General features: G+C 38.7%; 1 protein-coding gene across 3 annotated transcripts in view; it reads right to left on the reverse strand.

Moving 5' to 3' along the window:
- Positions 1-2,909: 2,909 nt before the first annotated feature.
- The window catches only part of ANKRD55 (ankyrin repeat domain 55), a 46,699-nt gene continuing 34,282 nt past the window's right edge, over positions 2,910-15,326 (reverse strand). For all 3 annotated transcript variants that reach the window (XM_063179935.1, XM_063179936.1, XM_063179937.1), the window contains 4 exons: positions 14,169-14,833; positions 11,631-11,684; positions 8,650-8,751; positions 2,910-3,671 (listed from right to left, as the gene is read on the reverse strand). In XM_063179935.1, coding sequence (XP_063036005.1) covers positions 3,418-3,671; positions 8,650-8,751; positions 11,631-11,684; positions 14,169-14,833 — 1,075 coding nt within the window. In that variant the 3' untranslated portion in view covers positions 2,910-3,417. The remainder of the gene's footprint in view (positions 3,672-8,649; positions 8,752-11,630; positions 11,685-14,168; positions 14,834-15,326) is intronic.

Here is a 15,326-nt window from a genome sequence, read left to right on the forward strand (position 1 = left end):
GAATACTTCACACTCTTCACTCGGCTAGTGTCAGAGAAGAATGTGCCAGGATTATTTAATCATTAGACAGAGGGGAAAAAAATCTGTCATGACCTACCAACCAGACATTTCTTGGCAACTGCTAATCAACAACGTTAGCCTTTTATTGTCTCCCCTGCCATTATCTTCCAGGAAAGGTCTGAGCAAGAGGTCAGAGTAGCTTAAGTAGGTATTGGTTCATTTGTTATCTTTCATGCAGTATGCTGCAGTCAACAGTCTGCTCTCCATTGAAGGTGAAATACTTCACCTTAATTTGTCATGTTCCTTTACTGTAGAATTTGGCAACAAAATTCAAAAGATAAGAGTACTTTCTGGTGGGAACATTTCTGAGAATAACTTTTAATGCTTTCTATGAGAATTAATTTTTGAGAGATCTATATTTGGTTAATCACAAATTCCCTCCTCATTGGCAGTCTACAGAAAAAGCACATTAGAAAAGTGGGCTGGATCTTAACTCAGATTTCCAGCTCCTAAGACTGTCTCTGTTCAGGTAAGAGCTGTATTCTATGCTTACCTTTGAACAGGCAATTGGATTTGCATTCCTTTCCTGAAAAAACCTTTCTTGGGTGGCATACCCCTCCCAAAAAAATTAATTCCAAGAAGAAGATGAGGAACAAAAGGGTAAATGATAGGAAAAATTCACCTAGCACCTGCTTTCTGTCACACAAGTATATTGTGTAGACAGTGGTAACATGCATGGTGACAAGTGACTGTACCTGAAATTTTACATTTTTTAAAAGGAATTTAATTGTAAGGACAGTGTTATCTTTGATCAGAAATTGTTCATTATTCAGCTTTGTTCACCCATGCTGCCTTAACAAAACACTGCTGAACAGGAAAACCAGAAATCTGATTGCTTCTTTTCTGGGAATGGAAGTATCTAGCCTAAGGCACAGGGGAATTTCTCTCACTTTCTTTTTTGCTGTAATACTGGAAACATTTTAAATTTGTTCAAGCTTCTATGGGAAGCCAACACAGACTATCTTCCTCTCCAGCATAGAACAGCAGCTGGCAAAAAAATGAGGGCCACCACAGCTTTCATGGTAGCCATTAAGAAGCCCAGGACTCCTGGACCCTGGATATGCAGGCTAATGCAAGAAAAGAGAGAGATGCACCTTCTCTCTCAAATCCAGCAGTAACAATGAGGATCCCCTTCTATTCAGGAAAATCTGGACTTGCAACATGTGACCGGACTCTTTTGAGGCATTCCAGTAGATAGCTAAAGGCATGGTTTCCATACCCACTGAAAAGGGCTAATGTGGCAAAAGAGTTACAAATGTTTGACCTCATTGGGATTTCCTTGTTGTGCCATTTGGTCTTCCCTCACTTCCACATGCTGTACCCATTCCCAATCAGTTTGTTGAACTAAAGATAATTTATCTCTGCCAGAATGGTTACTTTAGGTTTTCATTCTGTGAAGAAAAACCTCATTATTGTTACGGCCAGAGCTGTAGGAATTAGATTTCCCTTCTCTTCTGTGCAATCTGTGCAACCTGTGCAAACCAACACCATTTTCTTTTTACCAAGTAGTGGCATAAAGTCTGCGCTGAATCTTTAATGTTTCTAGGAAATAACTTATGAACCCTTTGTCTATTGTGTGAGGCCACACAGGTACAAAGTGGCGTAAGTCAGAACAGAGATTTTGAGAATTGCAAAGGTGGAGTTTCAAGCAGAGAAGGTCAGGGGCTCTGTAGAGCAGAGAGAGCAGCTAAGCCATTGATCTTGTGGAGCAAATACCAGTCTGCTATACTGCAGGAGAAATTCCGGACTTTCAGTGAGGCTGGCCTGAACAGGATGGCTCAGGTGCAAAGACAGAGCATGCCAGAATTGATTTTTCTTTTAAAAGTGCATGCATCTGTCATGCAGTGTTTTTTGCATCTAGCCTCAGGGAATAGGTTGTCTGGAAGGTCCAAGCACATGAGCTTTTTACTCTTATGTTTTGCATCAAGAAGCTAGATGTTTACATCACTTGTTGAATTTGAACTTTATACCCTGACATTTGGGTGAGATGTTTAAAAATAAAACATTATTTTATTTGTGTGCAAAAGTTCCCTCTTCCCTGTGTTGCATCAGAGCAGCTGTTGTTGTGCTCTGCTTTTTCTTTCTGGGACTGTCTGTGACAGCCACCAGCCATCCTGTTTACAGTCGTTAGCGCAAGGAAATTGGAAACTGCAGCTACTGGAACATGATTATCTTCTTCTTCATGTCAGATTTGTCTTTTACTGTGACACAGCAAAATAAATGTTTGTACAGCTAATAGGACATTTATCTAGAGATAAGTAGAAGTGCCATGTCCTTGGTGAATGAGCTGCTGATGTAGAGCTAATTTTGGACCAGCTTACTAGAAGTGGTGATACAAAAGTGTGACAAAAAGGGACAACCTCCCCCAGCCCACAGCCCCTCTATAATCAGAAGCAGAGAAGCCTCTAAAGCAATTGCAGCAAGATTTAGATAAGAACCCTGAAGCAAGCAGACGCTGGCATCTTTGTTAGCTTCTAGGAAAGGACAGTCTTGTGCAATGTTTAGTTAAAGGCTTATACCACTTGTAAAGGTTCTTGACTGAACAGCAGTCTAGTTAAAATTTCCTCCAGTTCAGCGATCAAAGTGAAACAATGCCTAAAACTCAGGACTGTGCAACCCTTGTTTTATAAACATAACAGTACACACTTGCATATTTGTCACTGAGGAGTATGGAGAATTAAATAAGACGTAAATCTGTCTGTGAAATGAACAGTTTTGAACAGTACATGCTAAAGGTCTGTCTGTTCCACAGTAATTAGTGTTTCATTGTACTTTTTAAACTTGTTGAATTCACAAAACCCACAAACTTACAATTTAGAAAATGTGTGAAAAACAAAGAAACAAAAGACTTCAACTGCTAAAGCTGCCTTTTATTTTGAGTTTATTTTTTCAATCTTAAAAAGATTCTTTTTACGGCACACAGCATCAGAATCAGCACCTTTGCATTTACAAATTACAGAGAAGCCCTGTCAATTTGTTTCCCTAGTTTCAACTTTTAAATCATGCAGAAAACCTTACTCTTTCTTCCTTTTTTTTGTGAAAGGCTTAACAGCACATTGCTGCAACAAAATCATGTCATGAGGGTGGGTTCCATTCACAAAATAAATTTACTACACATTAGATGTTGATTAAGTAATTTCATCATAAATGAAAATTTTAATGCAAATGCATATACATATATACACACACAGCGCAGCTTTTGTTATGTGCTACCTTACCTTGGTTTTTGTTATGCTCCATCATTAGTGCAAATTAATGAGATTTAACTGTAAAGTTATCTTTTAAACAGTAACTATAAAGTTATCTTTTAAGCAGCCACTTGGACATATTTCAACTAATTTAGGCCACTGTAATTAATTAATTTTCAGCATCTGATTTGGCAACTGATTTCTCAAGCTCCTCTTCAGGATTAGATTTCTTCTGGTTTGGGATAGCAGGTAGGACACAGCTTGGTTTTAGATGTTCTCCTGATAGACCAGGCAGGAGAGAATAGAGGATCTGACTCTGAGAATGTCCTGTTTTCGGAGATCTGGAGACTGGAGCTGGTGGGAAAACAACTGCACCAGTCTGTACGGACTTAAACTTCCTAGCATCCTGAGATGGCAGCTGAACTAGAGGAAATAGGAAAAAAGAGAAAGTGCACAGAAAGTGAAAAGCATGGCATTTTTACAAATGATTTTGCAACTTCCTTTGAACTGTTGTCTCTTACTGTGTGTACTCAAGCCTGTACTTTAAAAATGTGATCAAAATACTAATAAAATATTGTATTTTTGTATTCAGATGAAGATAAGCCTGGCAAGGATTATCTTCATCTGAAGGAAACAACTCCAGTGTTAAGTGATTTACTTTTGATTTAGTGACCAGTAAGTCTTGAAAAGTTCAAAAATTCACTTTTGATAAGCAGAGAACCCATCATTTTTCTGGAGGAGATTTGGTCCATTTGAGAAATTTTCACAATATTTTTTTTCATTAGAAATCACAGACTGACTGCAACAGAAGTGTTCCATGGGAATATATTATTTCTAACAAAAATGCTCTATTGCTGAAGGTAAATGCTGATCAAAATCTAAAGAAGATGAAATGAAGAATGTGGGATGTTGTGTCTGGGTTCCTCTAGGCACAGTCAATCATAAACAAAAGTCCACACATGCTCTACTATTCATGGGCCACAAAAGTAGCCCATGACCCTGTAGCACACCAAGACACACCAAAACACTTGAGAGGCACACCCATTATGTATCTCTGTTGTTGTCTTTTAAAAAACTGTGGCTTTAGATAATGCCTAATCTCCAGCTCACAGTCATCAGTGTAACATTGTTTGTGCTTCTAAGCTAATATAGTTCTGTATTTTCTTTAAATTGAAATTATCAGGATCCTTCTTTCAGACAACTCACTGATTCCCTGATTTTTTTAAAAGGAGAATTCAAAGCCATAATTGTAGACCTATTTTTCTGTGCTGTCAATTTATCGTGAATTGCATTAGCTTCTTTTCATTTGATCTCTATTTTATTCACAAGCTCTTTGTATACAAACAGTTTTTTTTTTTATAGTTTAAGCAATAAAGAGTTCTTTCTGGAGCTATATCATCTCTGTTTTGGCAACAGAATTTTGCAATTCTTTACATTCATTTTTTTGTTGGTTGCGTTCTCATTGTATTTGTGATTTCCTTCCATCTGTGTATTTGTGATGAATTATCTGAAAGGCTATTAACACTTTCCTCTTCAGTGTTCTTGCTGGAAATTTTGTGCTTCATTTAATTTGTCCCACTGAAAATAAATGCTACCTCTCTAATGTTGGCTGTGGGCCCACACTGCATATATTTGTCTATCTATCTACCTATATCATCTATATCTATCTATCTATCTATCTATCTATCTATCTATCTATCTATCTATCTATCTATCTATCTATCTATCTATCTAACTATACACATGGTACAAAAGAGGCTAAAGTTCTTGTCATAATCCACTGTGGCATGCACCTTATACTAATTTAATAACTGATTATTTATTTTTCAGGAGCAGTACTTTTCTAAAGCTTACCAGGTATGGATTTAGGCCAAAGCAGGATCTTTATAGAGAGGATTTAGAAACTTGACAGATTCTTTTCTTTTTAAGCTAATTTCAATTACTATTCAAGTTGTGATTACCTGAGCAGACAGTGTTTACTACAGCTGCCTGGCCTCCAGCAGTGTACTGTAATTCATTGGTCATATTTAAGATTCATTCATGTTCAGAAATTCAGTAAATCACTTCTCCTTTCCATAAAAAACACCCAAATCATTAATACTTTGCTTTAGTTGGTGCTGAATTTGTGTGAGTCTGGGAGGGCTATATACAATAAATGAGCCCATTTGTTTTCTGGCATGTGGTAGAATACTTTGAGTTCACTGAAATTTTGGTGTGCATTCAGCAAATGTTGAGAGGCTTACTTGTGTCCCTCTTTGGAACATAGTCATATGTTAATATATTCAAAGTTCACGTCTGTGTGAAAAATATCTATAAAGCCTTATGTGCTTTATGTACGTCATTAAAAGCATTAAATGATGGACTTAAGTAGGCCAAAACCACTGTAGCTTAACTTCAGCCCCATGACAGCAAATCATAAACATTTGAGCAGCCATCACAAACTCATGCTCATTCAAAGAATCCAAACACCAATGCCTTCCACACTGTCCTACATACTGTGCTCAGTTTAGGATATTCAATTTAGGACTTCAGGGCTGGTACATGGATGGCTCTGAAACAATGCATATAATGACAAGTATTAGTACATGTACTGAAACACACGAGCCTGGACCCAGAGCTGGCATCTGTGGGAGGCAGAGCCCTTAAGGCCCCAGGAGCTACACACAGGAAAAGCACCATTAATGATTCACACAGAGGGCAGAGTTGGTCACCAAAGACCTGAACAGCAGGAGCTACTGGTTCAGGAAGCCTTTTCCACTCAGCAGAGACTCTGGAGTGGCTGCTATTACAAACTGCAGAGGCAAAAACAAGGCTGTCAGAAAGGCATTGCCCAAGGAATATGGAGTCCAACAGAAGAATGAGTCTTAGACTCCCCTCCCTTGCAAGCACTGGACAACAGTGGCCTTCTGCAGTGGTGTGGGTGCTTTGTGGAATGCTTTGCTATTAACTTGGGAAAGAAGAAACGTCAAATCACGATGAAAAATGGCAAAAAACAACAACAGATCTCCAGAAAATATTGTTAAGTGACCTATAGAAACAGATTTCAAGTTTGGTTTTTGAATTTATTGTTGTGGTGGTTTTTTTCCCAGCAATTAATAATGTCACCTTTTTGTGTATCAGACACATGTTGTCTCCTCTGATGCTTCCAGAAATATCTGACCTTATTAACTACATCTAGAAATTCCATATTTTTTTGAAGATTTTTTCTGGCACTTTGTGGGGAGTGTGTGACAGTCTGTTTTCCAAGGGGTGTTGGAAGTGTTGCATGATGAGATAGAAAGAGTGTGTGGGGGATGAAGCAGCAGCCTGCAGAATAGGAGATGCAGTCTGCACTGAGGCTACTCAAGAAGTCATGTGAGGGATCTCTGGCCCTGGGAATATCTGAAGGGTCAGAATTTATTGTTTAAAATCACTCAAGTACTCTTCCCAGGCTACTGTTTCATTCCTATTTTCCTCTTTCTAATATGTATTTTAAAACATTTTTACTGAGAGATTAAAAAGTTCTTCCTTCTTTTTTCATTGCCCTTCCTTTTTGGGGGGAGATACTTCTTCTTTCTCTATTTCAGAGTAGTTTCGGTTCTCATTCTAGTTTTTGCTTATTTTATTGTTCCAACTTCCTGGTAGCGGTTTTTTTTTTTTTTTTTTTTTTTTTTTCCTTAGTGTATTTTTAACACATATCTTGTGTATTAAAAATACTAGAGAAAACACAAATATTTATACTCAGTATACTCAGACTTTGTTGCTGGAGCACTTTACCTGGATAAAGGCTATGTCAAAAGGATAATATTTTTAGGGCTGGATGGAGGATGAGTGTGAAATCTCATACTGAGATGAGACTCTGAAACAGTAATTTAGAAAGCTTCATCAGCAAATATGTCATTTGTGTTAACAAGAAATACAGTTTATTTTTCAAATAACTTTGCTTTTCTGTTACTGGCTTGAACTAATGTTCAAGCACTAATGGCACCTGGATAAATGTGCTGTGTTAGTTAAAAAAACATGATTCTTAATTGTGACAATTGTATCTTATTTGTAAAACAGTTTTTGGCATGAGTTTAGAGCTAAATTCTTGACCACTTGAATGAATTAATGCAAGAACAACAATTATTAGGAAAGATTTTTTAAGGATTTTGCTTACAACTATGATTTAACTAGAAGACACAGAGAACAGGAGTAGAAAGCTTAAAAACCAGAATGCTTTGACCTAGGATTTTAAAAGCAATCAAAAGCAATTAAATTATTTTCTTCCTTCTGAGCAGACAGAGAATACCACCTCAGTAATTCAAACACCTTTTCTTCTTCCTGTCTCATGTAGAAAACAGCAGCAGCACAGGATTCTGTATATCCCCACCCAATCTGATGGTCCCTGTAAGGCTGTCTCTGCCTAATTTCTAGCAATATTGTCATTACTGCAGAATTGCTTCTGACATTCAGATTATACGTTGCAGGGAATCTTAAATTTAGATCTGAATGTCTTTTGGACTTGGCTGATCTACAGGATGACAGTCAGAAAACTGTAAATCCTCATCCAGTATCCACTGAGCACAAGAATGTGAGGTTAGGATGCTGCTGGGAGTAGGGCTGATGTCTGTATATGAAGAAAACTACAGCCTGGAACAATCCCAGTCTTGACACTCTGCTGGGACTCTGGAAGTGGGGTGAAGCTCTCCTGCTCCTTGGGACCACTGCTTCCCCAAGCTGAACATGAGCCAACAATGTGCCCATGCAGAAATACAGCCAACAGCATCCGTGGGTGTATTTAAGGAAGATCACTGCCAGCAGATTGTGACAAGTGATTCTTCCCCTCTACTCAGCTTGGCTGAGGCACATCTGGAGTTCTGAGTCCAGTTCTGAGGCTCCCAGTACACAGAGGGAGGGGAACATCCTGAAACAGATCCAATGGAGGGCAATGAAGATGACTAAAGGGTTGGGGTGTCAGCCTTAAAAGGGAGACTGACAGTGCTGGGGCTGTTCAGCCTCAAGAAGAGAAGGCAGCTCAAAGAATCTTGTCAATATGTATAAATGTTTGATTGTGTGGAGTAATGGAGAAGGAGACAGACTCTTCTCAGTGGAGTCCTACAGAGGGAAAAGAATCAATGGCCACAAATCAGTACTAAGAAACTTTTTTCTCTGAGGGTAGTCAAACACTGAGAGATGACACAGATAAAGTGTGTAGTCTCAATCTCCATTCTCAGAGATATTTAAAACAAACTGGTGTGATCCTAGGCAATGGGCTGTAGGTGACTTCTCTGTGGACATGAGGATGGACAGACAGTCTCCAAAGGTGTCTTCCTACCTCAGTCATTCCATGATGCTGTGGAAAACAAACATGAAACCTCTCTCAAGCACTCAGATGGAGGCATGCAGTGTGATACAGTAACTGACACTTGTCTGTACTTACTTTTGTGAGCACTGTGGTTGGGTATTGGAGCTAGGCTGTTCTGTACAGGTATAACATTATTCACTTTGTGTTGGTCTATGGACATCTGTCGAAAACTTCTACCTGTGAAAGAAAAAGAAAATCATAATGGAAACAATTGTAACTAGTGTGCTGAACTGTGCATTTCTGGCTTCCAGAAAAGAAAACTTACTTAGTATTTCTCAGAAATATGTAATAACAAGAAACCACTGACTGAAAAAAAAGAAGCTGTTGCGTAGTTCACTTTAACTCACAAAAAGGGCTGATTGATTGAGTACAACCTTCACATATACCCTTATAGTTTCCTCTCATATAATATAGCTTTAGGTCTTAAAATGGGCACAGTTTATTAGCTAGGTCTCTGTAAGAATCTTTGGAATCTAAACCTGTAAAATTATTCAAATAGATGATTTGATCTTAAAATTGAAGCTTTAGTTTTCAAAATGTCCTGATAGGGTCTCAGCCTTTATAAGTATTAAAACAAAACCAGAGTTCAAATGCTGGTTGGAAAAGGACATTGAAAGCTATTAGCTGTAAAGATGAGCTTTGAAAGGGTTTTTTTGCAGATGAAAGCACATCATAACTGACAGAAGGCTATACTGATCCTTATAAAACCATGTTTATGGCAGTACCATTTTCATCAAGAAGAGTATATACTGGAAAAGGAAAGGTTGGTTAATTCTGGCATGTCATTATTTAAGATTAAAGTTAACTCAGGTCTAATATTATTAAAAAAGACAGTAAGTTAGATGATGTAAAGCATTTCATTGCATAAAGGACACGTCTAATACTGAAAAAAGTAGGAACTCAAGCACCAAGTTAACGTTTTTACCAGATCTTTTTCCTGAGCTGATCTTATTCTGTGATGCTTGAGTCCCTCAAATTATTTTTCATGTTATCACCAAGTCTGTGATGAGCCATGTAATGGGATGTCTTGTCAAGCAGCTGCTCATCCAGCATGGCTTTGCAACGTAGCTCATTGAAGAGCAGGCATATGCTCTGTCAGCACACAGGGACAAGGGGAGACACGGGGTGGATGTAGCAGGACATCCTAGGCAGGAGGAAGAGATGGAATGACATTAATTGCCTTTCTGGCTTTGCAGCTGGTACTTGAAAAGACCTATGTGTTGTTGGGCTGTGTAAGATAAAGCTGTAGAAAAACAGTTTTCTAAAAGTTTTCTAAAGGTGCACAGAAGTATCTGTCATGGCTGCTGTAACTATGTTGATGACTAAACAGATTCTGTGTGAAAGGAGTTACTGTGCTGTTGGTCAGGCAAACCACCATGTTACAGTGCAGCCTTCAGTCCAGCATGGAGCAAGGATCTGGTCTAAAAGCCACAACAGTTGATAGACATTGGGTCAGTCTGCTGGATCCTGTGGTTAAGCTGATGTGTTTGAGCTAAAGCATGAAGAATCTTGCATGAAGAATCTCTAACAGAAATTGCTTAACAGAAACAGACTTCAGTCTGGTTTCCCTGTGTTTTACTTTTTAATATCTCTAGTGTCTAGTTGGTAAATTTCTTCTATAGACCTTGCATCCACTTTGCACAAAGGACTAAATATATCAATTCCAATATAGCAGAGAATCGTTTGTTGCTCTTATTAGAGCAATTCAAGTTATATTGGTTTCTGTGATGCTTATGTTGAGAACTAATGGCTTATTGTGTATGTACCATTATAGCTTTGATGACGGGAGGTAGTTGTTGCTATCAAGAGATATGTTCATTTCATAAATGGGATATCTGTCAGCTAAACAATGGTACAAAACATAATCATGCTTGCAAGGATTATATGAATGCTTGGAAAAGAATCCTTGTTAAAAGTTTTGGCAGTAACATCTGGAAAAACAGTTTTTCTCTCTCTAAAACATCATCTTTGCTGTCCCCAAGAGCACATTTATGATTGCAGTTATTTTTGAATAAATGGAAAAAAACCAATTTCATTCTTATAAAATGCAGGACTACATTTGGGTCTTTTTAGAGGCTGTATTTTTTTCTTTTAATTTTTCCTTGCATTTAGGAAGGTGAACCACATAGTAATGTATTTTGCGTAAAAGTTGTTAATGTTATGATGAATGTCTCAGAGTAAATTGGTTCTTAAATTTGAGAAAGTGACAGCCACACTGATCAGCTTTGCTCTGCTTTCCTAGCCAAAAAATGCTTCTTGTTGAACTATACCATACTGCTTATACCATCATAAACTTAATAATAGCCCATTTTTTACATTACCTATCCAAGTAAACAGAAGGTACTGTAATAAAATCTGTAATAAAGTATCATCTTACATCTGGAAATTTAGTAACCCAAAAGACAAATGGGTGATAGGGGTCTCAGAGCTGTCTTATACTTGAGACAGGCTCCTGTTACCCATATCACTTGGAATTTTCTACTTCCACTCTTTTTCCCTGTAGAATGTAGATGGGAGTACCTTTTGCAAAAAGAGATGACTGCAAAGCTCATAAGTAAATGCTTCAGATTTTTGATGCTAGCTCAGTACTGTGGGTGGCCAACTCTCATGGAATTTTGACAGTTTTTAGTATAGACTGTCTTTGCTCTTCTCAGTGGAGGGCAGTAATTCTGAGAGAAACCAATGGCACAGTAGTAAGGTAATTCTCATTGCTACACACAGCAACCTCTCCTCTTTGTGTGAGTGGTAATGCTCAGCTAGTAAATGGACTCATTTTTCATTCCCAGGAGTACAGATAATAGAACAAAAAACCTCCAAAGGCTTTGACACATATATGTGCCAGATGCCTTTGTAGCAAGTGAGCACAAAAATTAGCTTTGACTTTGACAATAGACATGGTCATGCAAGACAATCAACATTCTGTGTCAACACAGAGAGGAATTTTAAAATTGCATTTTCTTAGAATATTGATACCCACAATCCTGGCCTAGATATTCAGTGATTAGGAAATTACATGTAGTCCCCCCCAGTCATGAATTGAGAAATGAAGTATTAACATTTCAGTGTCTTCAAAAACCGGATGTTGTTTTTTCCCCCCTCAGCTAAGTCTCCTGCAGAAAGAAAGAAAAATCAATTAAAAACCCCAACCAAACAACAAAAAAACCCACAAGAAACCAAAAAAACAAACCAACCAAAAAACCCCCAAGCCAAACAAAACAAAACAGAACAACAAAACAAAACCCAAACCCCAAAAAAACCCCCAAACCAACAATAAGCCAACAAAAACCAACAAAAGATATTTTTCCTCAGAGAGAGGGCAGCCTGCACAGCCTTGCTGGCTAGGCTGGAACCAGACGTTGCTGCTGATCCCTGTAAGTCCTGCAGGCACAACACACTGGAGACCTGGGAGCCCTGGAGCTCATACAGTAAATGCAGTTCTAATTCACAAAAAGTCAGGTGGCTTTAATTACAGGAGCAGACAGATTTAAACCACACACATAGGCATGAAGAGGGATAAGGAGATCTCTTTATCATGAAGAAATGTGAGACAATATCTGTGTTGTGCAATGTCAGACACTCTCTTCCTCCTTAGAGAATTTTAATTCACACGTTTCAGAGGAAGGTCCTTTTTGCCAGCTACAGGCATAGTTTCATTATTGGAAAATGGTATTAAATTTTAAAATGGAGTTGGTACAAAGAAAAGACTTAAAGAAGATTCAAGCTTTTTATTTTCTGAGAGAGATAACAAACTGTCAGAAATAAGATAACTTACCTTCCATTTGGGCATTCAAAGATGGCTCCCATTATAAAAACTACATTTTTGTCAAAGGTTTTCCACAAAAACATTTTTTCCAGGAAAACCACCTATCCTTCTGTCCAGAGCAGACAGGATTTAGCCATTTTCTTAGCACTGTAGTATACTACAATATTAAGAAAAATCTATAATCACGTTTTAAATAACATGGTAGTTACTTCCATATCAAATGTATAAATAGTCTAGCAAATTCCAACAGGAATTTTTCCCAGAAATAGCTGCCCTCCAGTTTGGTTTATCCAGCTTGAACTCATTTCTGCTACTGCTGTCAAGTTCAATGATCTCAAATATCTTAGCCTCCCTGTACCCTATTGCAGTGAGGCTGTAAAGTAGCCCTGCAGGTATTCGTGTGTTCCACATGTGAGCTGAACCTTGCAGAATCTGGTGTGGAAGGAGTCGTGCAGGAGCAATCATTGCTGGCCATGTGGAGTCTGGGGCTCGTATGGTTGAGTAAGCAGCTGAAGAGTGCACTGTAAAAAAGTAGTGACACCTTTGGAGCAGTTCTATTAAGCTTTCAGGAATGTGGCCTGGTATCCAGGAAGGGGCACTTTTAAAGTAGCTCCTTTTTACACCAAAAAGCTATTTTCAGCCTTTATTTGCACATTGTATGTATAATGGCCTGTCATTCTGAAATTGCTGTCTCTGCTCTAGTTGTCAGACCTGTGTGCAAAGATTTGCTTTTTTGTAGTTCACTTCACTTAGATTTCAGAACAGTTTGCACTATCACACAGCTAACTGGGGGCTCTTCTCAGGGTTTCTGTTCACTCCTCTTTCCACTGAAGGGTAAGGGCTCACGTCTCTTGGGCTAAGTGTAGATTAACTTACTGTAAAATTTTTACTCCTTTTAATGGTATACTGGAAGTTTGGGGTTTGCTTTTGCTTGCTTCATTTTCAGTTAGATATTGCAGAGGTTGGAAGGTATGCTAGATGTGTTTAATTTTGGCATGGGACTAATCCCAAAGGAGATGAATTTGGAGACACTGATATGTTAAAGTAAACTCCAGAATGCAGGCCAGCCAGGCAGATTCATTTAAACATGGACGTGAGTCAAACAAAATACTAGATCCCAAATCCAGCCAAACTCTGGTATCAAGTTCACCTTAGAATTCTAATGCTCTGCTTCATTACTGCTGCTTTACAACTTCCAGACCACAGCATAAAAGCATTTGTCCCAGCTCTGTAAATTTAGCAACCTTAATTCAGCTTTGGAGAAACCATAAGAACAGCACATCAGACCAAAGAGCTGGCACTCAGGGTGTGTTTAGGGTGGGAAGAGGTGCCACTGCAGCCTGGAGTCAGAATATAACTATATGGGTAAGGGGGCATGGCATAAAGCTGTCCAGCATGGCACTGGACTTGGCTGGATCCAGAAGCAGCTCTCAGCACAGTTAGAGATTTGAGGGCAAGACTGTTCCCTTGCACACCTACATCCAGGACTAGATGTGGACACAAGGCAGCAGGTGTGGTAGTGGGTGTTAATGTGCAATTCACAAAGCACATACATATTACGTGGAGGCACTTATTGCTCAGGTGCCTTATATACTTCCTAGATACCTGCATTTTTGCTTGCTCATCAGACCTATTAAATCTCCTATTTCTCCTAATTCTTTTCAGCTTCCAACTGATGTCCCACCCACATGCTATCTGTGATGGCCACATAAAGGAGACGCTGAAAAATTTAAAACAGAAAAGTTATTAATCTCTACTTTTTTTTCTGGCTCAATTTGCTACATGAGTAGATATTATAGAATTTAGGATATAGAGAAGAAAAAAAAATTACCTGATGGAGAACTGGGAAGTGAGGGAAGGCAGGGAGGGCACAAAAGCACATGGTGAGACCTATCAGAGTCTAAGCCATTCATCAGTTTGTCTGAAGAAGTCCTAGTACAGACTTTGTAAGAGAGCCTTTGTTTAGAATCTGTGTTCCAGGGACCATCCAGCAAAGCCAGGCAGCTGTCTGTGTTGTCCAGCAAGTTGTGCTCACCCCTACTCTTTTGAGATTTGAATGGAAAATGGTGGGTTCTGGAGCTGGAGGAGAAGCTTGACATTTTGCTCTGGGAAGCAGTTAGGAAGGAATTGCCTGCAGTGATTGGAGGGAAGCTCTGGGTGGTGATGGGTGGGAGTCCCTGACATACTGATTTCTTCTTTTCTGCTATGAAGTACTTAGTGTCTGTCCTCTTTCTTTCAAAGTCAGGGGTGGTCTTACATGCATCTGGAATGTCTTTGCAATTTTTATTCACAATGCCATCAAAACGGGTGATGATATCATCTACTTCTGAGGTCTCTTCTCCAGGATACCGATCCCTGCTTCTCTCCTTCTGACTGGTTTTCTGATCATCTTTCTTCTTTTTGCAAGAGAAGATCTGGTTCAGCATGCTGAATCGTCCTTCTTTCTTTATAAGTCTGTTGTTCTGGGAGTGCAACTGATGAACAGACTCAGATCTACTGGAAATACAAAACAAAATGTGATGTCAATACTAACAGACAATGAGAAAATACCAATTGTGTTACTCCATTAAAGAAGCAATATTGCATGGGTGGTTCAAGAAAATTAGGATCCCAATTGGTAATTAAAAGACTGAAAATGCTACTGTGTTAATTCACTCTTTCTTATAGGTGAATTATCTTACAATCATCTTAATGATTGTAACTTAGCACAGATATCTGGGAAAAAAGCAAACACATTTTTGTGGCTTCAGTATCTACCAGATGTGAAGATCTAATGATAATGAGAAGAACATGCTGTGATCTTTTAAATCAGGTATTTGTATTATGTCATACTTGGAAAAAGGTATTTCTGGTCATTGCAAACACTGTAAAAAAAGGCACTAGTTCTCCATTCCTACTGTCCCTTTCCCCTTTCCTTTTTCCTCTTTCCTGTTTGCCCTTTCCCTTGCCTTGCTTATGCTAAAGAGGTCCAGCACAGTTTCAGATTGGT

Source organism: Melospiza melodia, chromosome Z (genome assembly GCF_035770615.1).
Source record: "Melospiza melodia melodia isolate bMelMel2 chromosome Z, bMelMel2.pri, whole genome shotgun sequence".
Classification (NCBI taxonomy): Eukaryota; Metazoa; Chordata; class Aves; order Passeriformes; family Passerellidae; genus Melospiza; species Melospiza melodia.